The sequence below is a fragment of the Haliaeetus albicilla genome, chromosome 28, assembly GCF_947461875.1.
Source record: "Haliaeetus albicilla chromosome 28, bHalAlb1.1, whole genome shotgun sequence".
In the NCBI taxonomy this organism is placed as follows: Eukaryota; Metazoa; Chordata; class Aves; order Accipitriformes; family Accipitridae; genus Haliaeetus; species Haliaeetus albicilla.
This window is the reverse complement of record NC_091510.1, coordinates 12092054-12118264: the sequence shown is the minus strand read 5'-3', so window position 1 is coordinate 12118264 and position 26211 is coordinate 12092054. Positions and strand designations below refer to the sequence as shown.

At 38.8% G+C, this 26211-nt stretch overlaps 1 protein-coding gene across 1 annotated transcript in view; it reads left to right on the top strand.

Annotated features, from left to right (window-relative positions):
• Positions 1–730: 730 nt before the first annotated feature.
• ZDHHC17 (zinc finger DHHC-type palmitoyltransferase 17) overlaps positions 731–26211 on the top strand; it is a 77146-nt gene continuing 51665 nt past the window's right edge. The window contains exons 1-2 of the mRNA XM_069773476.1: positions 731–894; positions 19797–19900. Coding sequence (XP_069629577.1) covers positions 832–894; positions 19797–19900 — 167 coding nt within the window. The 5' untranslated portion in view covers positions 731–831. The remainder of the gene's footprint in view (positions 895–19796; positions 19901–26211) is intronic.

Here is a 26211-nt window from a genome sequence, read left to right as displayed (position 1 = left end):
GAAGGTAACTTCCAGAGAAAACCAGACATTACGTAGCCTGGAAGCAAATCAACATTAAACGTATGGGGGAGCTCTCCTTTTACTCTCATTCCAAATTATCATGAACTTTATTAAGGCCAAGTACCTCCTGAAACCTCAATTGTACTAAACACTCCTCTCAGGAGCGCTGGTACCTCCAAAAAGCGACATGCTCCTCCAGACACCTAACCTGCAGGCAAAATAATGTGCGTTCCCGTCGGGGGGCGCCTGCCCGCCTCGGAGCGGCCCTCCGGGCCCCGAGAAGCCGGCGGCTCCCTCAGGAAGGGGCCGGGGCCGTGTGGGGCCGGGCTACCCGGCTGAGGCGGGCACAGGCCGGCTGAGGGAAGCCGGGGGGGGGGGGGGCAAACGGGCGGGGAATCAGAGCGCTCTCCCCCGGAGATGAGGCAAAAGAGCCCCTCGCCGGGCCAGCTACGGCCCCGCTGCTTTCAAACCCGCCTGCGGACCCGTCAGAGCCCGTTATGCCGCGGCTCCCCGGCATCGCTCCTACCGAAGCCCGCCGGGCACCGAGCGGGCACCGAGCGGACTCCGCCGCCCTGAGGCGCTGAGGGGACGGCCGGAGGGCGGAGGAGCCTGGCCCCGCCCCTCAGCCGCCTCGCCCCGCCCACCTCCCCTCAGCCGCCCCGCCGTTGCGCGGTGGGGGGGGGGGGACGGACACGGACGACGCCAGGGCGCGGTGCGCGCGCCAGAGCGGGGCGTGAGGGGAGAGGGAGAAGGGGGAAGGAAGGGGGGTGGGGGGGTGGGACGCGCGCGCGCATTACCCGGCATGCAGCGGGCGGCGGGCTCGCAACCAAGATGGCGGCGCCTCTGGAGGAGTACGAGAAAGAAGCGGGTTGCGTCCCCATCCTGCACCCGGAGGTGAGGGTTAACCCGCCGGGCGGCGGCGGCGGCGGTGGTGGTGGTGGGGCGCGGTCAAGACGGTGCCCTGCCGGGGGAGGGCGGGGTGGTGTGTGTGTGTGGAGGAGAGCGAGCGGGCAGGGTGCGCGGAGGGCGGGAGGTGCGCCGCCGCCCCCCCGCTGCCGGCCTGGGTGTGCGCGGTGGCGGCGAGGAGGAGGAGGAGGGCAGGGGCCTCCGGCGGCCTTCCCGTGTCCTTCTTCCCGGTGGTCGTGGTCCCGCCCGGCACCGGGTCGGGGGCTGAGGCAGGCGGGGGGGGGGGCGGCTGCGGCCCGGCAGCCCTGGGGGGTGGAAGCGGTTCAGGAGGAGGAGGAGGAGGAAGAATAAATGTTTTCCTCTTGCGTTTTGCTGGCCCGCAGGTCGGGCCTGGTCCGATCCAGCCCGGCGCTGCCTGGGTGGCGTGGGGTTTTATTTTGGAAGGGAAAAGGTCCGTGTGTCCCGCGGGGTGGGCCGGGCGGTGGGAGGAGTGTTTACAGGTAACACGTAGAGGTCGATTGGTGTCGTATTTTTACTTTTCTGGTGTGCCACCCGCCTCCGTCAACAGCATGCGTGCGTTCTCGAGGACTAGTGTGATTGTTTTGAAATGTATTTTAAAGCAGTTTAGAAAACCTTTTACATGCGGACTTGTCACCTGATACATGAAGGATTGTGAGAATTGATTTTGCAGCCTACGAAAAAGACTAGTGCATATGCCAGGCTCCAGTTTTTGCTAAACAGATGGCACTCTTTTTCCTTAAACAACATCTTAAAGACACTTTTAGTTTTCTTGGTGACTGAAGAGGCCCTATAGGCCTCTATATGAGATTGTGTATGCTGCCCACTCTTCTCCACCTCTCCAAACTGTGCTCACTTATGACTTTAAAATAGACCTGTCTTTTCTGAAGGTTAAGTAGTGAAGCAGTGCACCCCAAACAAGTGTCTTGATTTTTTTTTGTTTTGTTATTGTTTTTCTAAGTGATGCGCAAAGACTGATGCTACATGTTAATTCAGACTAATTGGAGAAGTACCCTCATTTGCAGTGTCTGATGTTTTTTCAGAAGTGACAGAAGTTTTCAGTAATGATCCAGACTGTTGGATGTTGATGTTCTTTGAAAGAAAATGTTCTTAACTTGTGGAAACTTTAGATGGGAAGTCTAAAACTATAAAGTGGAATAAAAAGCATCTACAGGCTGTTAGGAAACCATTGTGTTTTAAACATTGAAAATTAGTATTTGTTAAATCAACTTTGAGTAATTACTATATAGCAAACAAAAATGTCTTAGTTTAAATTGGTGATTTGCACTAGTTAAGCAATCTGGTAGAATTTTATACTGGTCCTTCAGTGTATGAAGTTGAGCATGTGTACAGAAGGAGGGAAGTTAATTTGTGTGCTGTAACACCAACCTGATTCTTTTCATATGCAATAAATATCACTTGTCTAACTAGTCTTGAGGGTATTTTATTTGATTTTTCTGAAAATGCTGAGTACCTGACTATGTCTTATTCACAGGGTAGTATTTACATGGATTTCAGTGGGTGTTCCCTTAGTCCATAAAATCCCTTTGTGCAGACAAGCTTTAAAAGAGAAGGATGTTTATAATGTTGGTGGTGAGACTGGCAGTTTAAAAGAGCATTTCTGGAGTGTCTGTTAAAAGCTTGATGATTCCGTACTGTAGCAGAGCTGTATTGTCACAGACCTGCCCACTGAACAATGTACTGCATCTGTGTTCAGTAATTTTTGAAGGTCAGGGGCCTTAATACTTGGTGATTTCCACTTTTTAAGAAAATAGCACCATGTCCTTACGTAAATAGTGATGTTGGAGCATATAATCAGTTCTTACGTTTGTATACCTATGAAACTGATGCTTTTTATAGGACTGTCAAAATCTTTCCCAGTTTCTTATGTTTCATGCTACTGTTATCTGTCATGCATCTTTTTTAGATATTTTTTTCTGTGCCTTTTTTAAAAAAAATGAGACTTTTGCTTCTTGCTGGGTTTTGGGGTTTTTTTTGACTAATTTGGATTACTTTCAGAGTTTTTTGAGGGGCTTTTTGGAAGGGGAGTGTTTGTTTTTATATGGGCTCTATGGCTTTGCATTTTGCCATGAGATATTATGAACACAGTATTAAAGTTGTAGGAAAGATGGTCTTGGGAATAGCGAAAAATTGGTTAAATACTGGAGTGCTGGAAGATCTATTCATTTGTGAAAGGCCCAAAGTGATTCAAGTAATTTTGGTAAGAAGAGGTAGAAACACTGCTGAAAATGTGAATGCTCTAGGAAATTGATGATGGGACTGCTTTTGGTGGGTTTTGTGTGGTATCTTGCTGACTGAGTTCAAGGGCCTCCCTCCCTCCCATGTGAAAGCAAGCCAAACATATAATAGATTCTTGTTTCAAAGGATATTTATTCTTCTTAATACAAGTTCAGTTTAGTGTAACAGTGTAGATCCCACCGTTTTCTACTAGGATTGTTGTAAGATCACTAGTGGAACAGCAAAGCATATAAATATCATTTTAGTGGTGAAGTACATCAAATAACATCAATTGCTCATGTAATACTCATAGAATTATCTTATAGTATATGATAAATGGATGAAGAACTGCTGGCTAATTGATATACCTTGGGAATAGCTGCTAGAGAGAATTGTTCCTGAAAGTTTTAAGAGGAGTTAATCTACTAGACTTGAGACTTTTTCATGAATGATTTTGGAAGTAGTAACAAAATTGTCATTAATAAAACTTGCAGATGAACAAGATGGATAGGTACTCATCAGGGAGGGCAGAACAACTGTACAAAACCATCCAGAATTCATGTGGAATTATGCTAGTAAAACAAAGTGCACCTTAGTGCAGCCATATTCGAAGTAATGCATTGATGATGAGGAACATAGCCATGGGATTGTATCCTGAAATTTATTGACTGGTAGGATATGAATACGAACAAGCAGTTCAGCAGAAGCTCCCAATATAATGGTTTGATAAAAAAAAAAAAAGTAATGTATTCCTTGATGTATTTATTTTTTTTTTTTAAAGGTGGCTTACTGATTAGGAACAAGGAGATGATTTTTGGCTGAGTATGTGGTAATACTAACGATGAAATTTTGTCTTTAAAAGTCATTGTTAAACAATGAAGACTGGAAAAGAGTTAAGAATTATTTTAATAATGCCTTACAGTGAAAAGCTGGAAAAAACGCTGTTCACATTACCAGAAATAGTGAGAAGCGCCTTTTTTTTCCCCATGTAAATACTTTCTTACTGAGATGCGGTGCTTCAGTTATCATTCAGTTCATACTTAACAAGATACAGTGGCTGGAAAGTGAAGCTGAATGGGATCAAATTGAAAGGCACAAGTGGTAAACGGTGAGGGTGAGTAATCATTGTAACAAAGAAAGGAGGGCAATGGTGGATTATCCAGCTCTTGATGTCTTCAGCTTGAGTTTGGATGTCTTTCTAGAGAGCAAATGCAAGCTTTTGAATTCTGCGAATGGATAACTGGGTGGCGTTTCACACTGGTGAATATAGAGGAGAGTAGACTGTGTTGGGGTGACTCTGATTCTGTGAGTGATATACCACCTCTTTCATATACATGAATTTTTCAGCAGGATTGTGAAGTGCATGGGTGAGAAAGGGAGTTCTGTGGGTGTAGATCTTGGAGTGGACTGCCCTACAGTGGCGTTGGCTGCCCTACAGTGTGTGGTATGGTAGCTCCATTATAAGAGATGCAGAGCACCCTGGGATGGCACAGTTACACTGGGCTGAGTAGTCCCTGCTTGTTTGTTTCCTTCTTGCAACCTTTAGGTTTCTGGTGACAGTTACAATGGCAAGCTCTGCTTCCATTTGTACAGTGTAACCCTAGTGTGGGAATGCTACTCATACTGTTTGTACTTGTTATCCTCTGACTAAATGATTTTAATAGGCCTTCTGGCTTTAAATTCCTTGGATCTTCTAAACAAGAACAACTTCCTGGCTCTTCTGTGGTAGGTGGTGATAGGCTTGGATATTTATTCTGAAATCCACGAACTGAAGGGGAGGGAAGCTTTAGGAAATGGATTTTGTTTGTATTGCTCCTTTTTGTTTGGAAAATATTCTTGGTCCGTGGCCTAATATGGCCTGAACTGCCGAAGGTATTTCAGCTCTTCAGGGCTGCATCTCTTCCTAAATTGTAAGAACTATTACTGGGGAGGAAGATCTGTGTCGTTACTGCCATGTAGTGCGTTCACCAGTGTCGTTAGGTTTTGGGGGATATGTTTGAGAGAGATGGAAGTTATTGGTTATTGCAGATCTCTTTTGATATTAGAAAAGTCTTGGCTGTGAAAGATGGGGTGTCTTTATTTTTTGCTTACTCTGAAGTCAGAGAAAAATCTTCCTGTAAAGTTGGAAGAAAATTTTAAAGTTACAGGCTCTGGCAGGAATTATCCCAGCTGGAAGCCTTCATTTTTATCTTTATTTCTTTCCCTGTGGTTCAATTTGTAACTACCTGGGAAGTTAGAAGCACGATATCTCCTTGTATTCCTTGGTGGCAGTATGAAGAAAATAGGTAAACTTATCATAGATAGCTTTGACTCCAATTTCTTCTTTTTAAAGTATCAGTGAAAGGCCTGATTTTACAGTCTGACTCTAATCCCTGTGGGATTCTGTTGATATTGTTGGGGTTGTATTGGCATGCAGATTGTTCTTAATTGTCCTGTAAAGGTATGGGACTTACTCTGTAGTTTAATTGGGATCACTCCAGGGGCTAAGCTTATATTTGTGAGCTCATTCAAAGATCAGTTATTGTTTACTGTATTACTTAAAAAGGAGGACGGAACCATGAAGTCTCAGACAAATTAGCATACTTGATATTGAAGGTTTGAGTCTTGCTTCATGTATCATGGTTAGCTTCATAGTTTGAAGCCAGAGGGGACTGCAGATCTAATCCAACGTTCTAATGCAGGCGTTGAGGGTTTTTTAATGAACTAGTTCTTTTTATAGCCAGGATACTACTTGTAAAAAAGAAAATAAAGTCCTACAGTAACAGATAATGTTGTATAGCTGGGAAAGTTGCCCCCAAATTTAATTAGTCTGTTTAAGACTTAAACCTGTTTCTAGTCTGAATTTAATTTGTTTCTGTTCGTTACATCTTGAGAGAGACCTATCCAAATACCCATCTGTCTGCATTTATTTGATATGCTGATGATTATCAGATCCCTGCACTGGTGTTATGGTCTGCAGTCCTACTGACCCTTTTGAGTCTCTCATTAAGACGTGTTCTTTCATTCTTTCAGTGTTTTCATGCCATTGCTCTGAGTGCAATAGCTGTTGCAGTAGTGAACGTGAGAACAGAGCACTATTCTAGTAGTCACACCAGGGCCACTTGGGGTAGTAAAGCAACTTCCACATTCTTACTCGGCATTCCCTATTGTACTGGTCTTGTTGGGAACTGTATCTCACTGGAAGCTTGTGCCCAGATGCCTACCCACCTCCAAGTCTTTTCAATGCTTCCTGGATAGTTTCCAGGATGGGTCTTCATTTTAGATATGACTTTGCTTTTGCTGGGATTTAAAAAACCTTATTCTGGCCTGTCCCAACCTTCCCAAGTAATATAAGCTACACTGTATCAGAAATGGAGTATTATTTATCCCTCTTTCTCCCCCCACTATATAACTTACCTCTAACTGTTGTTTACTCCTAGGTTGCAGACAACCATGAAACAGGGTGGGGTCAAAATACAAGCTCTGTAGGATGCTTAGTGTCCTCAGTAGTATTTTCATATTAACACTCCCCTGAGGTTTAAAAAATGTGAACTACTGAAAAGAGCAAGAGCCTTTTTTTGGCCAGCCTAGTCCTGAATTAGGACAGTATGTGTAATACTCATAAAATGAATCATAAGAATAAAAAGCTTGTTCATCTCTAGTTTTTAATGTGTGCAAGACAGACCACATTAACTTTCTTTATATTCTAATTTCTTAATCAAAATATCAGACAATACTAAATCATCAAACACTTTGGACATTAACTGTGTTTCACCATTACTTCTTTATCGACTTAAGTGCTGGGTTTATTTTTCTGTGAAGCCATGGTACTAAGCATTACTAGTCTTTGCTTTTTTGTTAATTCTATATCAAGCCTAGAAAAGCCAGCAATAACTTAAAATGGTAAACAGTATTTATACATCTTTTGGTCTATATGGTTGACCTAAACAACCTGTACTTTAAAGAAGTTTCATTAAACTTGTTGTTTTATTAGAAAGCATTTTATCATGGCAACAGGATGTGATTCAAATTTTCTGGCTTTTTCCTTCCCTGTTTTGGTTCTGTGCTTATTGAACATCTTCAGATTTTGTGGGTTTCTGTTTTTATTGACAGTTCTATCATTCTTACTTTGTAATCTTGACAACTTTTGTCTATTTCTTGTGTTGTTAGGATGCTGCTTGCCCTTCTATGGATAGGGATGTCTTGTATCGTTTTGCCTGCCTTTCAATCTTCTGTATTTTTCTGATTTTTCATGCTTGTTGTCAATGCTTCTCTTGCCATTTTTACAAGATTTTTTTTTTTACAGTTGTTCTCACTCCCCTTGTAAACTATACGGTTTTTCACCACTCTGGACTTTTCTCAGTGGTAACTTTGTGGCTTCTCAGGCATCTAGTAAAACACTTAAAAATAGATTTCAACTACTTACAGTTTTTCTTCTACATATTTTCTTCTGATTTGGACAGTAACTGATTTTTAACTTTCTGGAACAGGCCCTCTTAAAGCATCAGGGATAAATGTCTGATTTGACCTAAATTTGTGTTGACTCAGTTTGCCTTTACTTGTTAAGCACAGACTTTATTTCTCTCAGATTTCACAGAACTTTAGTCTTTGAACATCATTTGTTTCACTGTGTTTACTTGTTTGCTCAGGAAAGTAATAAGACATTATAAATGTGGAAGAGGGTTACATTTTAACTTTGCAGAATCCAGTTCATGGAATTAGAGGAAAATGTTTGTTTGCTGTTTGCTTGAAAAGTTTGTAATATTGTCATTGATACTGACATGTTTAGATCGGAGCAGCCTCAGTAATTGGTATTTCGGCATGCATACTGTTCTCTGCTGCTTTTCAAAGACAATAGGAGATAAAGATTTGACTTTCGTAGCATCCCTGAAGTTGAGAGAAACACTGAGGTCTGTTACAAATGAGACTGTAGAACAAAGTCGAAAGCTTTTTCTGAAGTCAGAGGGAGTCTGTCTGAATTGAACCCTCAGGCCTGTCATGCCCAGTATATGGTGTAACATTAGACTACAATTTGTCTTGTGCAATTTTGAAATCTAGTAATTTCTTCCTACGCTTGTAGGATGCCCTGAGGTCCTTAGAAGTGTTTCCTTGATTGTCTCTGTGAGGGGGGAGGTACCAAAAATGGAGGGTAGTGGGAATGCTGTGGTCAGAGCTTGGAAGGCTGATCAAGACCAGGGGAAGATGAAGAGGACTCAATAGTGAGGGAGCACAGTAGTAAGAGAAGGGAGGACATCAAAGTGTGCTTTGTATTTGTATTTGCACTTGTATTGCTGGCTTTGAGGGATGTGGTTTTGCAACTGAGTTTAAGTGCGTTTTAAGCTTAAGTTTAAGCTCGTTCTGGTGGAACCCAGACACAGTCCCTTACCCTCCCAGGGGTTAGCTCTTGCAATTGAGTGGCAAGTAGGTGACTTCGGATACTTCTTTCTGAGTCTGTGACCTGATCTAACTGAAACCATTACTGCTCTGTTGTGAGAAGTGGTAAGAGGTAGTGGTGAATGTGAAGCCAGGACTTTTAGTGCAACCACGCCTTCTGATGGCAGGGCAATTTTAGCTTGAGTAAGTCGATTGTGAAACCTACCTTTAAACACTTCCAGCTGCATGCATCTGCCAGTGATGCTTGGTCCCAAGATGAGCCAGTTCAGGGAAGTAAATCAGTAGAAAATTCGTCCCCTACAGAAATAATTGTGACTGTTGTGAATAACTTTACGCCAGTTCACTAAACCTACTCATTGTAGGATCAATTGCACTACAGTACTGACAGAAGGTAGAGAGTGAGCTGGTGTGACCACTCTGGAAGGTTAGGAGTTGGATAGAGTGTGACTCCTCTTAACTGTCAGACCACAGATTTACTAAGCTGTCTCTCATATGCTGCAGAAAATTGACTTTTGGCGTGACTAGAAGCATGTTTCATGCATTTCCTCATTGTGGTAGATGAACCAGCCTGTGTTTATCATAAGTGGGAAAGAATTTGCTTGGTTGACTATTGATTTGAAGCTCCATTTGCTGGTTCAAGATTGTGGGAATGGTGAATTGAAGTTTTCCACGAGGACTGAGCGCAACTTATACTAACTTACTTTTTTTTCAGTATGTGCCAAGGAGAAAAGAGGGTCCATAGCTAGACTGACTGCTCATTCTGCCATGTGCACTTGCCAGTGCTCCAATTCTTGATTTAATTTTTTCACTGTTCCTCAGAGACAAGTTAGCTATAAACTCACTAAACAGCATAATTTACATTTGAGTGTGGCTTTGGCAAATACTTGCTGAATAAAGCAGAACCTTCAGTATGCTTTTTTTTTTTTTAATATGTGATGTTAACAGGCTTAAAAATTGAATGAAGAATCTTGATCTTTGAAAAAGAATTTTCAGACTATCCTTTTCTGGGAATTTTAAAAAAAGAGGGTTTTTTTTTTTCTCCATGTAGTTGAGGATCAGGATTGAGCTAGATACATACTTTGGTGCATTTTTGAAGTTTAGCACTTTAAAAGAGTGAAATGCATAATTGGTTTTAAGTTACTTTCATGATGACTGACTACTAATGCTAGTTCTCAGGGATTTTTTTTTTTATGTTGGGAGGTCTGGAAGCTCTTATACTCAGAGACCTAGACCAGTTTAAATCACTTGGGGGAAAAAATAGTTTTATTTCTGTTGAAATCTAAGATTTTGGCCGAAAACACAATGCAACACACCTTGAAAAGAAAGCCAAAAAAGATGTATGTATACGTTAATGTAAGTTGCTGACTAAACCAAAACTTTAAAGTAAGCTCTAAACCATGGTATTTTAAGCTTTTAAATTTTTTAACCTTTACAAATGCTAGTAAACGCAGCTGTTTTAAATAACACTCGCTAGCGATGCTATGTGTGCAAATACAAGGCTTTCTAAAAAGCTGCCTTGTGAAGCTATTACTTCCTAAAGCATAACACTGTTCAATTTAGGAGCATCTGTAAGTAAATGACTAGAAAGCAGTCAATTGGTTATGGACACTTGCTTTGAAGAAACAAAACTTGCTCCTTACCAGCTGTGCCTTAAATCACATGATGTTTGACCTCTGCATAGAGTGGTTGGATTAAAGGCTCTAGTTGAGCATCTCTAACTTGTTGTTACATAAAAAATCAGATCTACATTGGAGAGTATACGGGATTATTCTCTGTGTGTGATGGCTGACTTGCTTGTGGGTGGAACTCTATGTCAGCAAAAGGACTACTTTATTGTGTTTGAGATGAGGCTTTTCTCAATCTGTTCCCTGCATTGTCAACTTAAACTGTAACTTCCTTTAAAAAAACACAATAGAGTATTAGGTATGGGGTTTTTTTCTCATTGTGTGTGCACTCAATCATTAGATTCTCCAAGGGTTTTCATAAATGCATCTTTTCTATTGGTGTGTCAAGAAACTGCAAATAGGCCAAAAATTTAGGAGGGAAACCAAACAAACTTCAGAGGATGCTGTCAAATATGAAAAGTAATGGAAACTAGTGACAGGATTGGCATTGAGTGGAAGCATTTTTTTGTCATGTCATACTCATTTTGTGTAATTTAATGCCATAGTAGGGGTCAGGGAGAATCCCGGCATAAACTGTAAGGGTCTAAGTAAGGCGAGGCTGATAGTATATATTTGCAAGCCAAGCACTGAACTGGTTTTTTTGATATGTAATATGACCAGTTAAGATTGGGGGGGCTGGAAGTGGGTATTGCACATGTGTTTTTTTGTGCAGAATGTAATCTGGTTTCGGTGGAAGTTTTCTAGCATTTGTTAGTTAAACTGAAGGTGTATATCCATCATCCTGGTTCAGACAATCTAACAGCTCGTAGGCTGCTGAGGGCTCTGGCTCCTCAAACTGATGAACCTATCCAGCCCTGCAGAATTCTTTTTTTTTTTTTCTGTCTGGGACTTCATGTGAATATGAGAAGGATCACACTGCTCCTACTTGATGACAGTCAACAGTTAGTCAGATTAGCTGTTACTTGTTTCACCCTAAATTTTGCTGCTGTTTCTAGAGAAGAAAAAAGCTGTTGCTCTTATGACTTTTGTAAAGAATTAAATGCGATTCTTTCTGAAGTGAAGACATGATCACTTTAGCCTCTGTTTCTGTGACTTTCTGTGTTGCAGAATTAGGTGGAGTAGGGACAGGAAAGTTACTATAAACTTTAAAAGAGGAACTTGCATTAAAAATGTTAAATACTGCTGGTATTTATTTTAGGTATGCGATAAGTTGATTTGCTTGTACTTATTTTGTGAACTTTTTTCTATTAATGCTAGTGCATGAGTGGCTAGTTTTTATGTGTATATAAACTAATGTGGGTGTTTCTAATATGCAAACTATTATAAATAAATTTGTCTGTATAGATTCTTGCACTTTTAAAAAAGTAGGAGGAAAACTGGGAAAGCTTACTAAAAAGCACCATATTCTAACAAATGAAGAAGAGAGAAATTGAACACAAATACAGGGGAAGGAAGTCTTTAATATTAACCTCCAATAGTCCCTGTTAAATATAGCACACATACGTGAGGATTGTTTTATTATTTAGCTTCCCTTAAATAGTTGCAGTCACTTCCAATTTTATCATGATTCTTTCAACTGCAGCCAGATATGGAAATAGTATAGTCATCAATAAAAGAAGAGTATTATGATTTCTTCTGTTTTCATTAAGAAACAAAGGCAATAGTATGCAATATTTTATGGAAGGTTTTATTTCTACATTTTTATTTTAGAACTTAGTATTTTCTCATTAAGTGTCAATTATCTTGGTCACCATTCAGAATTTGAGTGTCTGACTTTCATCATGGTATTGTTTCCTTGCAGCAATATTGCATAATGTTAAAGGAAAAGCAGTCCTAGCCATCTGTTAATGCCTACCAGAGCCATGTGTAGCAGCTGTAAGCAGCAGTATTTTCCTCCCTTCCTTATGTCCAAGCAGGCATATTGACCTACTCATATCCTCCTGCTATATATAATTGCGAATTATGAAATTGCTATCTCGGAAGAATTCAGTCTTGGTCATCTTACTCTTTCATGCATAACTTCTTAATTTTTTTTCCATTAATACTGTTCTCAGAATTCTTAAGCTTATTTCATTTTGGCTTTTTTATTGGAAAAGATTGAAAGATTTGAGTACTGAGGGGAAATGAGCATAACTTGTGCATTTGGTTATGAGAACTGATTGGGAATGCTGGTATTGTTAGTGCTCAATCTTGGGAGCTGTGCTTGCTTTTTTCCCCTCTTCTCTGTACTTCTTCCTTTTTCCTTTGGAGTTATTTTTCATATTTTGCTTTATCTTCCATTTCCCTGTCTCATTGGTCCTGTTTTCCAGAGGAGGTTCCCTTTTCTCCTCTACTGTGTTGTTTCTTTTTCCAAAACACCTTTTTTTTTTTAGCCTTATTCTCACACTTGTGAGTTTTTTCCTATGCTGCATTACTTACGCATCTGTGCAAGCAATCTGCATGTTTTGTGACTAATGAGTAATGACGAACTAGTCACAGATGCATATGAGTGATTAGGGCACTGTCAAAGGGTAGTCACTGAAGTGGGAAGCTCATCTAGAAAGAGTTACTACCCCTGGCAGTAATTGGGGAACCAAATTTGATTTATAAAAAAACAGTAAAATCCATCTCTCTTGCAACCTTTTAAGCCAACCAACTCTACCAGTTTCTAGAAATAGCATAATTTTCTTCATTCTGTCAGCCTAACTTGCTTGAATATTTAGAAGCTGGAGTGTGTTGTTTCATGATTACTTAGTCAAATTAACAATTGGCAGCTGCCAAAATGTTCCTGCTACCTTCTCTTTACCTGCTTTCCATCTACCAGTGGCTCTGGAGCCTGTCTTTTCACAGGAGAAACAGATTCAACTTGCTGTCCTAGTAAAAGAATCAGGTTTTTCTGTTTCTTTAATTTTTTTTCCCCCTCTGCTGAATTCAGTGGGCTCACTGTGACCACAGCTCTGAGTACCAAAGCTAGCTTGAGTTAGAGAGCAGGAGCATGGAGCCAAGAGCAGTGGGGGAGAGTGGGCAGGGAAATGACCTTTCTCTTTTAGCAATGGTAAACTGCTAATTTGGCTCAAGTCATGCTTGGAAATGGCTCCTTGAAATGCGATGAGGTAGAGATTTAGTGTTTGCAACCTGCTTATTGTAAATCAGTGAAATCAGGCCTCTGCTCTACTACCTTCTATGTAGTTTTCCTGACTTTCAGCTGGGGAGGAATCATTGTCAGTAGAGATCAAAATATCAAAAAATAAATGTGTTAGGATTTCAGTTACTTTTTCATCTTTGAATTAGCTATTAGTGATTTTCAACATTGGATCATCATTGTAAAATTAAAGTTTCCTGGAATAAATATTTTCGTCATAAAAGGAAAAATATTTTTAACACTTAGGAATGTTGTTGAAGCCATTTGTGAATGTGGTACATGTTCTAGGCTCAAAAAGTTATGTTGTTACTTCATTGTCAATCTGTCATATGTTTAAAAAAAATCATAGTAGTTTCAAGAATTTTAACTATTTTCCTACAGTTTGTGTGAGGGTATATGAATTTAGGGGAGGTGGATTCTTTCCTATTTTAGGTGAGAACTTAAAAGCCAAATGGTGACAGTGAAACCTGGTAATACACAAAGTTCTGTGAAAAGCATGATGTAAACATGATAAATCATTATTTTTCACTTTTTTTAATGCTTATTCCTGTTCTCTTAATAGTGGTGGGCAAGTAATCTAGATCACTACAGGATTTTTAAGCAGAGCTTTCTCTTCTGTCCAACAGGTTGGAGGAAGTAATCTGTATTTTGTGTGTTTTAATCTTCTGTTAAACTCCAAAAATAGATGCTGCCTAAACATCGTATGTGGGATTTCTTTCTAGCTTAGCTGCTGATGCAGAATGACTACCATTGGGCAAACCACCCCTGATTAACACCAGTGTAGTTGGTCCTCCCGGGGCTGAGCAGGACGTGTGATCCCAGGGCGCAGGCAGCTTTGTTCAGGTAGTTTGTGCTGCTGACTTAGAGCCATGCCTGCACGTATTATGGCAGCGTTTGATGGTTGTGGCTGCGCTGAAACCATTATATTTGGTAGCAATGCTTATAGAGAGAGATTGTGTTTAATATCCACAGCTTTTTAAATAGCAGTCTTTTAAATTGCTATGCTAAACATTTAAAAATATAAAACTTGCCAAAGAAGGTGGTGGAAAGGTTAAGAGTTTGCTAGTTCTTAGCTTTGGCATGGTTTTGTTTAAAGCCACGTCTTTTACATAGCTTATAATGGGTGAGTATGTGCAAGCATGCATCGGCTCATGAGGAGTTTTGGTGTCTATACAAGTTTTACTAAGTGACTGGCTTAAAATCCTTGCATATTTAGGCTTGGCTTTTTCACTTTTAAAGGTTGGGTTGTCTTACTACTGAGTCCTTGTTGCAAACTTAATAGTTTAAATATACTGTTGCAGTCCTTGAGACAGAAGAATTACTTACCATAATGGCATTTGAATATCTTGTCTACTTTCAGGTTATGTTTGCAACAATGTAGTGTAGTCAAACAAAACAATCACCATACTCTGTTTTTCTGATTTTTACTTTCCAAGTAACTAGAGACACATGACAGAACTTGAGCACTGGCTGGATTGATATAAAAAACAATTTGTTTACTCTTTTCTCATTTGAGCAACAGATGTTTCAGAAAACATTTATTTGTCTGTACTGCAGTATTAGAAATATGGTTTTTAATTAAAGATTTTTTTTTTTCCTTTAAAAGGGACATAATTTGAACTTGGTGAGTTTTAAGAATGTGCTTTTGGGTTTCAGTGCTGTGCATTAAATAACTAAGGAGAGCTTTGCCAGTCAGTTTGAAGTGACTATTGATAGGACCAAATACATGTCAGGTGTGAGGTTGTACTAGTTTGGCTGAAGTAATTTGAAATCTGATAATTTCTATTTTTTTTCCATTGGTGTATATCTAGCCTCTGTAAAAGCAGAGGTAGTTAGCAGCTGAGTTGTGTTGACTAGATATGGTATATCACAAGCCAGGACATCTGTGGAGGTTAGTTGTGTTGAATAAAACAATTTTAGTTTCCTGCAAAGTCCATGTTTAATCGAACTAGTAGGCTTTGTAAGCAGAGATGTAAATAACCAAATTGTTCTCTGAAATTCATAGGGCTGATCGGGACTGCAAAATCAAAAGCTGAAGTTTCAAGGAAGGTGTTTGTTAGCTGTGTTCAGTAGACTCTAAGATAACACCTTGAGCAGGTATCTGTTTTGGATTCACTTGTAGGTCTTACAATGGTCTCTTACTTCAGGCTATCAGCTGATTTCCTGTTTACTGGTAAGTTGCCCAGCTAGAATGGTGTAGACCCATACATATATAGATTCTCTTAATGTTAGTCTTTCATTATTTCTTTCTAAATCATTCTTTCTAGCATAGCTAGGAGAAATTACTTTTCTGCATTTATAGGGCTGTGCCCTAGCCCCGCACAGGATTTTCAGAACCCTGAAAAAAATTCTTTAGGAATGAAGAGGCTCTTTTCTGTTCCTAGCTGCTGCGTTGCCTCTCTTAAATTTTGCCTTGTCAGCCAAGCATAGTGTGTAACAGCATTGTTTGCAGTGACTTGGTCCAAATCGCCTATGACCAGCTGAAACAAGCATTACTGTGACTCACAAAATCCAGGTTCTCTTTTATCTTGATTCCTGGCAGCTTGTTGACTTAGGAACCCAAAAGTTACTTTGCAGATCAGTCATAAACCAGGCACTTAGAATGCCAGGTAAGAGTTATGGCACTGATAGTAGCCAGCATGCTACTATGAGCCAACAGGCAACTGTCAAGTTGCATAGATAATGCTAAGTGATAAATTTTGACTCTAAGCTTGGGAATCTGCGTCTAGGCTGCAGAGAACTGACTGTATTGGGTGAGGATTCAGATTTGATGTGCTTTCCTGGCATTTATCTGAAATGATTTACTTCCAAAATGGGTGGTATTTGTATCTTGTTTTCAGGCAAATACAAAGTCATCCTTTTCCCACAGTTCACACCGTGGTTAGAAGACTCTGTTGTATGATGATGGAGGCTGTGATGTTCATATACCTTTCAGGATTTTAGGGCTTGTTTCAACTGTTCTTAAATGTAAAATATAAACTCAGCTCTCTTAGTAAATTGGGAAACATAGGGTTCACTTTAAGTTTATATTTGTTGTGAGTCTTTATATTAAACAAATGGATTGTAACTGCTAATGTAGGTACTGGGGGAAAAGAGAGAGAGAACTGTTTCTCGTTAACTCATTTTGTGTCAGGCAGTCATACTTGCCATCACCTCAAATCTAACTTCTTAATCGCTTTGGCTATTTTTGCATTAATATAACAAAATTTGGAAGTGTCATCATAAAAAGAGTAGTTCAGAGACACTATCAGTACAGAAGGAGATTAAAAATTATATATTTTTTAAAAGTTAAGGGTCCTGTTATTACCTTCAAGTCCTTAGTTAAAGTAGTAGATAAGCTGTAAGAGGGGCTAAGGAATATAATCTCTCACTTTTTTGAATTTACATGGTTAATAGTTAATGCCTAAGATTTTGCTGTATTCCCATAAACCTTTTTATGAAAGCATTAGTGTCATGAGGCTGAGGTTTCATGGTCACTTTAGGCTGACATAAATTTACACTGCTTGTAAATGGGCAGCTCTCTTGACTGGCCAGTGTGAGCTCAAGGGAACAGAAGCCTGGTTTGTGTGCTTGAAGTGGTTGGGAAAATGCAGCTTAAGAGAAATAGTATTCCCTGGTAAAGTAGCATCTACCTGAAAAATAACCCAGGTTTCTCAGTTTGTTTTTACTAATTGTTAGATAAGAAGAGGAGAAACTTTTTTTCCTTCTAGCAGCTGTGGAAGGCACTCCATCAAGCTGCTCCAGGACAGTGAATTTCTTTTGTTCTGGCCTCTGCCTACTTGACTTATCCTTTAGCTTTTCAGGGTCTGAACATTACGATTTGATATGTAAAATCCTGCTGCAATTGTGTGGTGTAATAATAGGTGAACAGAGATGGTATAAATCCTGCTTTTTTTCTAATATGATGGAAAAGAGAAAATCATGTGGGACAAAATAATGAATTTAGCTTTCTCTTGTATTTTTACTTTACTTGAAATTGTAATGTTCTGTGGTATCTTTTTCAGCATCTTTATTCCAGGTAACAGTCTGGCTTATCTAGTAGCTGGGGAGAGAAAAGGTTTGGTTAAGCTGTTGCCACCTTCAAGTACAAAGTGAAGCTGTGTTTCTGGATAGTAAGAGAATTGGTTGTAACATGCGATTTGGATGACAGCAGATGCCCTGTTACGCTTTTAGGTTGTCCCTCCTGTAGAGGTGGCAAGAGAGCAATTTTCCTGCTGGGCTGGCAATGCTTAATTGGTTAATCTAGTTAGTTTTTCAGGCTTAGAAAGAAAAATTGAATGCCACAAAATAACGTTGTGGTCAAGAAAAGATGTACTCTGCTGATCATTTGGGTACTGTGTGAAATTAAAAAATTTCTTTTTCTGAAGAACAGTCTATGCACAAGAGCAAATCTATTTTGAAAATGACGACTTTTGCTGCACTAGTTCTCAGTGCTACTATGTTCTGGTTTTAAAGCTATAAACACCTGACTTCTAAGAAGATTTTTTTTTTTAATGTACAAAATATCATAAATGTTCTAACTATATAAATGACTATATTAATTTAGTACTACAACATGTACTTAATGCAATAGAATTTCTCCTAATTTGATTTTTTTTTCCTGTCTGAAATAAGTACATTGTATGTAACAAATACAAACATGCTCAACTGAAGTTACTTGGTTTTGAAATTAACACTGAGAGTTTTGGGATTTGCAACTGGACTACCTTCTTGATAGTTTACTCCGAGGTTATAACTGGTATAAGCTTTTAGACTTCTGCTTAAGTGGCACTTCAATATGTTGAAATCTGGAAATAGATATTTAAAATGTGGTTTTCAGACTTAAGTTGTCTTTACCTCTTTTAGAGAGATAAAAATGCATGCAATAATTTTAGGGTAGAAACACATTTAAAATAACTTTAATGAGAAAAATTTGTAATGACTGTTTTGATTACTAGCATCCAGTTATTGGGGAAGGCATTGTGTTTATACAGCTGAGATGAGTAAGCCCCAGATTAAGAGAGTCAAAGGGCAGTTTACTTATCTGCCTGCAAGCTCAGTATTTAAACTCCCATTGCAGTCAACAGAGAGCTTGTTAATGTTGTTGCAGGAAGCTAGAAAACACTTTGGCTGACTAGCCACAGCTGGACACAGTAAGAAGTTACTTCTCATTGTGACCAACAGCTCCTTTTGCAGAAATTATTGCACAGCTGAGAGAACATGAGAAATGGGGAGACCTGCTCATCTCGGCAATAGGAAGTCTCCCTGGCCCTAGCATGTTTCTTAGTCACTTGAGCTAGCAGGGCAACATGTGCCTTTTGGGAGAGAAGGTGGTGGGGTTAGGTGTTATCCTTGTTAAGGTTAGGTGTATTATCATGGTTGTCTTGACTCAGGATGTCTTTATTCAAAAAAATAAAAATCTCTAGTATATTAACGACAAGGTTGATCACTCATTTTAATAACTGAGTGGAAGTTAGAATCTTAATTAAACACCTTTCATAAGGTGTTTAAAAGTGTTTCCAGGTACGGATTAAAGAAACAAAATTTCTGCTCATGAAACTTTGTTGGGGAAAACTGAGTAAAAGTGAAAACCACATTTTAATAAAATCAATTGAAATGCGTTTTTAGTATTGTCAGAGAGCTTCTTTCTGTGTTTCACTGTTGCAATTCTCACTTTTTTATGAGGCTGTGCTGAATTGCATGGCTGATACACAGAGGCAATCAGCTACAGTACTTGTAACAAATGGAAAATTGTCTGGAAGTTGTATTAAATACATCGTTCAATTTCAGCTTGCTGAGCTGACTTTCACATGCATGCAGTTTGAAAAGAAAAATGGTGTGTTGCTGAGCTAGTGATCTGTCAATACAGTGTTTTAATATAAATTCCACCAAGAAAAGCATTAAGGGTTGAAGTGTTGCCCTTCATCAAAAGAATTAAGTTTGTAGGGAGCTGTATCTGGTGAAGAGCATATCATGGTCATGCCATTTGTTTCTGAGACCCATTGGTTAAACATACATAGATCACCTCTGAAGATGGGACTGGAGTTGAAGAATCAATAAAGTGTCAGTAGGTTCTAATAATTGGTATTAATCATTCCCAATTATTTTTTTTCTAGAAGGTATTTGACTATGCTATTTGAAGTATAACATTTATTTGTAGTAGCAGAGTGAGACTTTGTCAGTTTATGGCCGATAGCTTTTTTTAGCTATGCCATGTTGCATTTATAAAAACAAAACAAAAGCCATTACTTTTTGTTAATATTCTATAAAAATACCCCAGTGTAGGATTTGGCAGAACTCTGTTGTTATAAGTGGTGTTTTTTTGGAAGGTGTTTGGAATCTATACCAGGGAATACAGTGGTCTGCTTTGCAAAATGTAGAAATGGGGCCAGTCAGCTTACCACCCTCAGATTTAGGTAGCTTTATAGTATATTGAACTGGGTACTGTTTTTAGTTTTGCTTATAGAATTTTTTTTTTCTGAGAAACTTTAGTAATGCTGATTCTGGTGTTCTAATAGCAAGTTTGTCTTTTTTAGGAAATAAAGCCTCAAAGCCATTACAACCATGGATACAGTGAATCTCTTGGACGGAAAAGCCACATTGATGATTACAGCACTTGGGACATTGTGAAAGCCACACAGTAAGTTTATTTTTGAGTGTTAGATTTGTCTGTGTCTGTATTAGTTAAAAACCAGTAAAATTGATTTTTTTTTATTTGCATAAAGAGGAAGGTGAACTGTATCTGTAGATACAGCAGTGGAAGATTTCAGAGGCGAACTCTAAAAAATTACTGTTAAGACAAATTTTTGACCATTGTATGAAAATATGTGGGAGGAATTATGCTAAGTTGTAAATATAGGTGGTTGCTGGACAGATTGTTGGAAGAGAAGGTACAGTTTTCTTCCAGCTGGTACTGATGTTTATTTTCTGTAGGTGATGATTAAGAGGTAAGTAGGCAACACTGATACGCAAACATGAGGGTTTCCTTGATTTGTTGACATAACTTATAGGTTAGAAGCAATGTGTCTCTGTGTAACTTCCTTTATTGTCCCTGATTCTGCAGTTTCAGTGCTGCTATGAAATGGAGTTTATTGCTGAGAAAGGACTGTAGGAGCAAACTGTGCAAATTTAATAATTGCATTCTTAATGCAGATGAATTACATAAATTTGTCTTCCACACAGTCCTATAGCACATACTAACTCACAAGACTTTCTGAAGAATTGTCATGACACTACTTTTTAGCTTGCTATTTTTTACCATTCAGAAACCACGACCACTGCCACTTTTCTTCAGTGAGCTGAGATGATAGTTTTGTAAGATTTTTTTTTTTCTTGTACTGTTAATTTGAATGCTTAAGCTATTATGTATCTTGCTGAGCTATTGCCATTTTTTCCTAAAAGGCATCTCCTCCAGCTGAAAGCAGCTTTGTGGCTCTGCATGTGACACAGGCCCCATTTAGGTTTAGGAAGTATGTACTTCCCTTCACTTCTTGTTTTAGGTTCTAAGGAGTTTAACTTCCTGAAATAGATGTTGACTGACTCTGCAATTGTTGCCCTAAATACTTTAATAGTAATACTAAAACCTATAATCCTCATATTAGGGCATTTTTAGAAATGAAAATATTGGCATAGCATCAAACTAGCTGCTGCTTAAAAGCACGGAAATATGACAGAAGTGGTTTTACAAGTTATCTGCTTCCATTCTTAGACGCTTATTGCATGTTTGAAACCCTAAAACACATTTGTTCCTGTTAGCCCTCAAATTTAGGCTGATCTATGCTTTCAACTGAGTTGTTATAATTCCCTTCTGGTCTCCTCAAATAACTCACGGCCTTGTCGATTCTTATCTGTTGTGTTCCTTCCCAGTCATGGTGAGATGTGACTTACAGAGAGGATGGCATCTCACCAGAGAGGACTGCAGTTTCATATTGTAGCCCTAATGGTTAATATCACAGGGAGGGGGGACTTTCAGCGTGGGTATATGATCAAGTTGTGGTATCCAAGTAGCACCTCCCTGACTAGAGGGAGAACTCACCTTTATTTTAAGTATTTACTAGGATTTGAAGGCCATGTTATATAAAACAGCTGTCTTAATTTTCAGAGATTTTTCCCTTTAAGGCAGAAAATAAACCACCCAATATCATAAGGCTTGCAATAAAATAAATAATGCTGCTAATATATTAATTTGGTGTTGATAAAAAGATATACAGTTCCTATTAAACTGATGTAGTTATTCACTTTTGTAGAAACATAGCCTTTTATATATAAGAAAAATAGGTGATTTTATCCTCTACTGCTTGTCTTCAAAAATCAGTATTCACTTAGATTAAAATATCTGCTGACTTTGGTTACTTTTTAGTTCAGTGCTAATGTAAGATGCCACAAAAAGTTCTGTAAAAAAGGGCCCCTCTGTCTCCTAGCATTCCCCTCCCCAAGCAGCTCAGTAAGTTGAAGCAAAACATTACAAAATAGAATAAGAATTATTTTCAGTCTCTTAGTTTGGGTGTTTTTTTCCAAGACCAGACACGTAGCATTCAGCATGTCATTGGCAGCACAGGTTTTTTTCAGAACACTTCAAAACTTCCCCAAGAGAATATAACAGTTTTTTTAGTGTGATACAGTCAAATGGTAGCTGGGTGCTTACCATTAGTTAAATGAAATTCTGTTGGTCTTGAGAAAGGTCTGATAGCTAATCATAATAATAAAGTTCTGTATCTTCCTCTGTTTAAAAAAAAAAAAGTCAAACTGATCTGTCATCCAAAATGGTTTGGCATTTCATGAAAGACCACTTAAATTGCAGGCTTCTTGACAAGTAGAAGGTGCATTTTGCGATAGCATAGAACTGTTTGCTATTAAATTTGCGATAATGCAAGCAGGAATCGGTTAGTCACATCATGTAAGTAGCTAGTCAGTCATTTAATTTTTTTCATAATGATTGTTATTCTTACAGTATTTGATGTGCTGCATTATTAAAAGTTTCTCCTGTGAAAGTAACTAGTTATATTATTGTTGCAACATACATGAAAATGGGGAACATAATTCCTTAAACTTTGAAGATGATGATGAAAAATGGGATGAAGAGGTTTCAAACTCATCTATATTTCATATATGCTGTTTGACTGTAGAATTCTATTTTAAGATGTTGAGTTTATTGGCACTTGATTACAGAGAAATAAAACAATGTCAGTAAAATAATGCATTTGCTTTTATGTTTTTCAGCAAGGGAAAATAAGAGCTTGCAAGCTCCACACATTTTTCCAGAAGTATTTGTTCGTTGTTTCATATCTTGTTGAACTGTTTGTGTGCTTTATCATCTTAGTCTGTAGATTGAACACTTATTAAATTAAGATGTTCATACACTGTGAGCTACAAATCTAATAACCTCTTGCAATCAAGTTAAGACTCTGTATAGAAAAGAGCAGTTCAGCTGATGTTCTCATTGCAAAGAGTTTATCAGTATTTGTATTTTTTCCCCGTTATGTTCCTGATAAATTCTCCCACAGACATGGGGCCTAGGCATGCTTTATACCAAAAATAGTCTCTCTCTGTGTTTATTTTGCAGAAACTTGTGCTGGACTGAAAATGATAGTGTTTGGGTTTAATATCTATTGTTATAAAGGACACTTTTCACTGGCTTTGTTATAAACATATCCAAGGGCATCTAGGTAGTGTTAAAAGTCGTAGCGTCTTAGCCCTTCATCTTACAGGTGTTAAAATATGTGTGTAATCTCTTGGTATCTTGTATTCAGTTATAGCAAAATTGTTTGGTTCATAAAAGGTTTCCACTATGTTTCTGAAAGAAGAAGCAGGCCACTCATATATTGGAAAATCTGTTGTCAAAGCCGTAGTAAAAAAATCATCTGTTCTTGCCTTTGCTATTGCAAGGGCAGAACGTTGCATACTATAGAAGTACTTCACTTGTAACTGCATAGAAAGTCTTTGAATTTCTTCTGCCTCTATAGAATCAGAGGGTGGGCTGTGAACTGTCTTTGTTCCTATGTGATATCATTCAGTGCTCTCACTGGAGCTGCAAAGGAATGGAGTCTTGGAAAAAAAGTTGTGATTTAAAAGTGAAATTTAATGGAGATATGTTGGGTGTGTTTATTTCTATCTCTTCTGGCACCAGTAGCCCTGTGCATCCAAGGCTGGAGTTATAACTTTGAATATGATGTCTTGGTGAGTGAGCGGCTGCGTGGTGCTTAGTTGCTGGCTGGGGTTAAACCACGACAGAAGGGTACTGTGTTAACATAATAACTTCAAGTTGCTGGCTTTGTTTTAAATCTTTTAAGCCATGAAACTAAGGAAAAGCAGCTACTGTTCACAGGTAGAGAAGCATATGATGGGTTATGGCTAGGAGGACAAAAGCTGAGACATTAATCCTTGTGTCATGTTTTTCAGTTCTGCGGAGAGTGAATACGCACCTTCTGCTTGTAGTGAACTTGAGCAAATTCCAGCTATGCTGAAAGTATCTTAAATAACCATTATGAAGATGGGTATTAAGCATTAATGATATTAACAAGTGCTTTTGTGACATCTGGAAGATTGACTCCTTGTGCTCAAATGTTACAATTTCATTATCGCAAGATTAACTTTTCTGTTAGTTTTATTCACTGAGATAATTCAAAATGAAGTCGTGTGTTGTGAAATAGTGAAGCACGAAATATGAAATATGCTGAGTCTTGCTGAGGAAAAAAATTGTTGGATACATTTGAGAATATGCTTTTTTCCTCACTATTTCTCATCTTTCATAAGGTGACTGATAAGAAAAAAATAGGATACATATGGAATAATTCAAATTGGTGAGGGTTGGCCAAAGTGACAATTACTTCTGACTTATTTGCAGGAGAGGATGGGCAGACGGTGACACAGGTACACGTTCTTTATGCCTGGTTGTTTGTGCCCATGGAGTTTGATTATATTGCTGAAAGTGAAATGTATCTGAAATTCACATGGAAGGGTGGGATTTTTTTTAACCACACTAGCAATATAGCCACAACTGTCTAGACAACTTGAGGCTTTGGAACATATGCAAGAGCTGAATTTCTCTTGTCTCTCAACATCACTGTTAACGATTCATTAAGCAGCTCTTGAGTTATCCCTTTGCTCTTGAAAACAAAACTAGCTGTTTAACACAAAAACCATGAGAACGTATGTATGAAAGGCTTTGTTGCTATTTAACCACCATCATTCATGGAAATGAGTCTTCAAAAGATAAAAAAGATTGTTTTTCTACTAATTGCATTTCAAGTTAAAACAGCTTTGGTTGGAGTTACAATGATAGCAAGATGAGGGAATGAGCTCCTGGCTTACCTACTGTTTGTTGGCATGGCGATGTGTTCACTGAAGAGAGATTCCTTACTAGTATTGTGGCCAAATTTTGTGTTAATCATGCAGCAAAGCTGTCAGTGTCTATTTCCAAGAGTCAATGTGCTTGCAGACAAAAGATTAAAAAATGGACTACATATTTAAAATGCAAAAGGCTTCTAGGATACTCTTTTCAAAAGTATTAAATTCAGAATATCTTTAAGCTGCAATGACAAATAAAATGTTACGTGTTAGTTACCAAAATGCCTTAGAGACTGTGATAGTGAAATGAGCTTGCACAATGGTCTTTTTGCCCTGGAATAACCAGTCCCATTTCTTTCAGAACAAGGCAAGCTCAATAGTATGCTTTAATTGTATTCCATATTGATGTTTACAGCATCACCCTCTAGAATTGACCCAGATGCTGAAAATTTGTTAGGTTAATACATCAGTCTCTTCTGAGGATTTGAATCTTTTCCTCCATTCCTCTTTCCTGAAGGGCATAGAGCCCTTTATAACAATATAAGTACATTTATGCTGAGTGTCTGAAATAGGTGACTTCCTCATCTTGTAATCGAGCTGTGTCATGGACCTTTGGAGAAGGCAAGGTGAAGTCAGCTGCAGCAAATTGATGGAAGAAGACTGTAGGTAGTATGTGAGAGAAGAATGCTGCATTTCTAGGACAGAGCTCAAGAAACCATGACTGCATCAGATTCGGTGTTTTATTTAATAGTAGAGAGCCTGCTGTTTTCCAGGAAGAGGAGCAAATTGTTGTAAATTTGTAACCTTTTTTGCCAGGCAGATTTTGTCTGTCTAGATCCTTAGGTCCTCTTGTGACAATTTAATAAATTGAAGCGTTATTAAATTATACCTTGTGTGTTACATCTTTTATAATCAGTTATGACTGAGTTTAAGATACCAAAATAAGTTGCTAGGAACAGACAAATTGATGGTGACTTAAATAAATTGCTATATACCTCATTCTCAGTGTAGTTTTTGGAATATGTTTTGTTTTCCTGGGAAGGCTCTTCTGATGTATTGCAGAATTTCATGATTTGTTTTGTGGTGAAGTGGTAGGAAGTACCTGTGACTTGCAGTTTGCCCTCCAGTGGGGAGGAGGGGAAGTCTATGATGCAAAGCCTGGAGGAGGAATCCATTCCTACTACTTACTCCTTGTTTATCTGAACCCATACGGTAGTCTTTGCCCAGGGCCTCACAGTAGTGTATGGGCGGATTCTAGAGGGTGGTATTTGTAGACATCAGTGGAGTGTAATTAGAGCATCCTGTCAGGGCTTCTGCAGGGGTATTGGCGACAGCATTCTGCCTCAACAGGCTGCAGAATTGATCCACATGCTTGCCACAGCTCTCCTTCATTTTCATATCTCTTGAGCAAAGTTCTTCAGAAAGCAGTGTCACATTTTCTGTAAGACTAGAGATTTGCTTTAAATAAAATAAAAAAAAACCACCAAAATCTCAAAGAACAAACACCCCCCTGCCACCCCCCCCCCCCCCAAAGACTGTGACAATGCTGCTTGGTTATACCTATCTTGGTAGCATGATCTAACAAAAACTTGGCTAGGTATCAGAGTTTACTTTCAAGGAGGTTCATTCTGTATTGTGTATTTAACTTGATAGGACACTCATCTA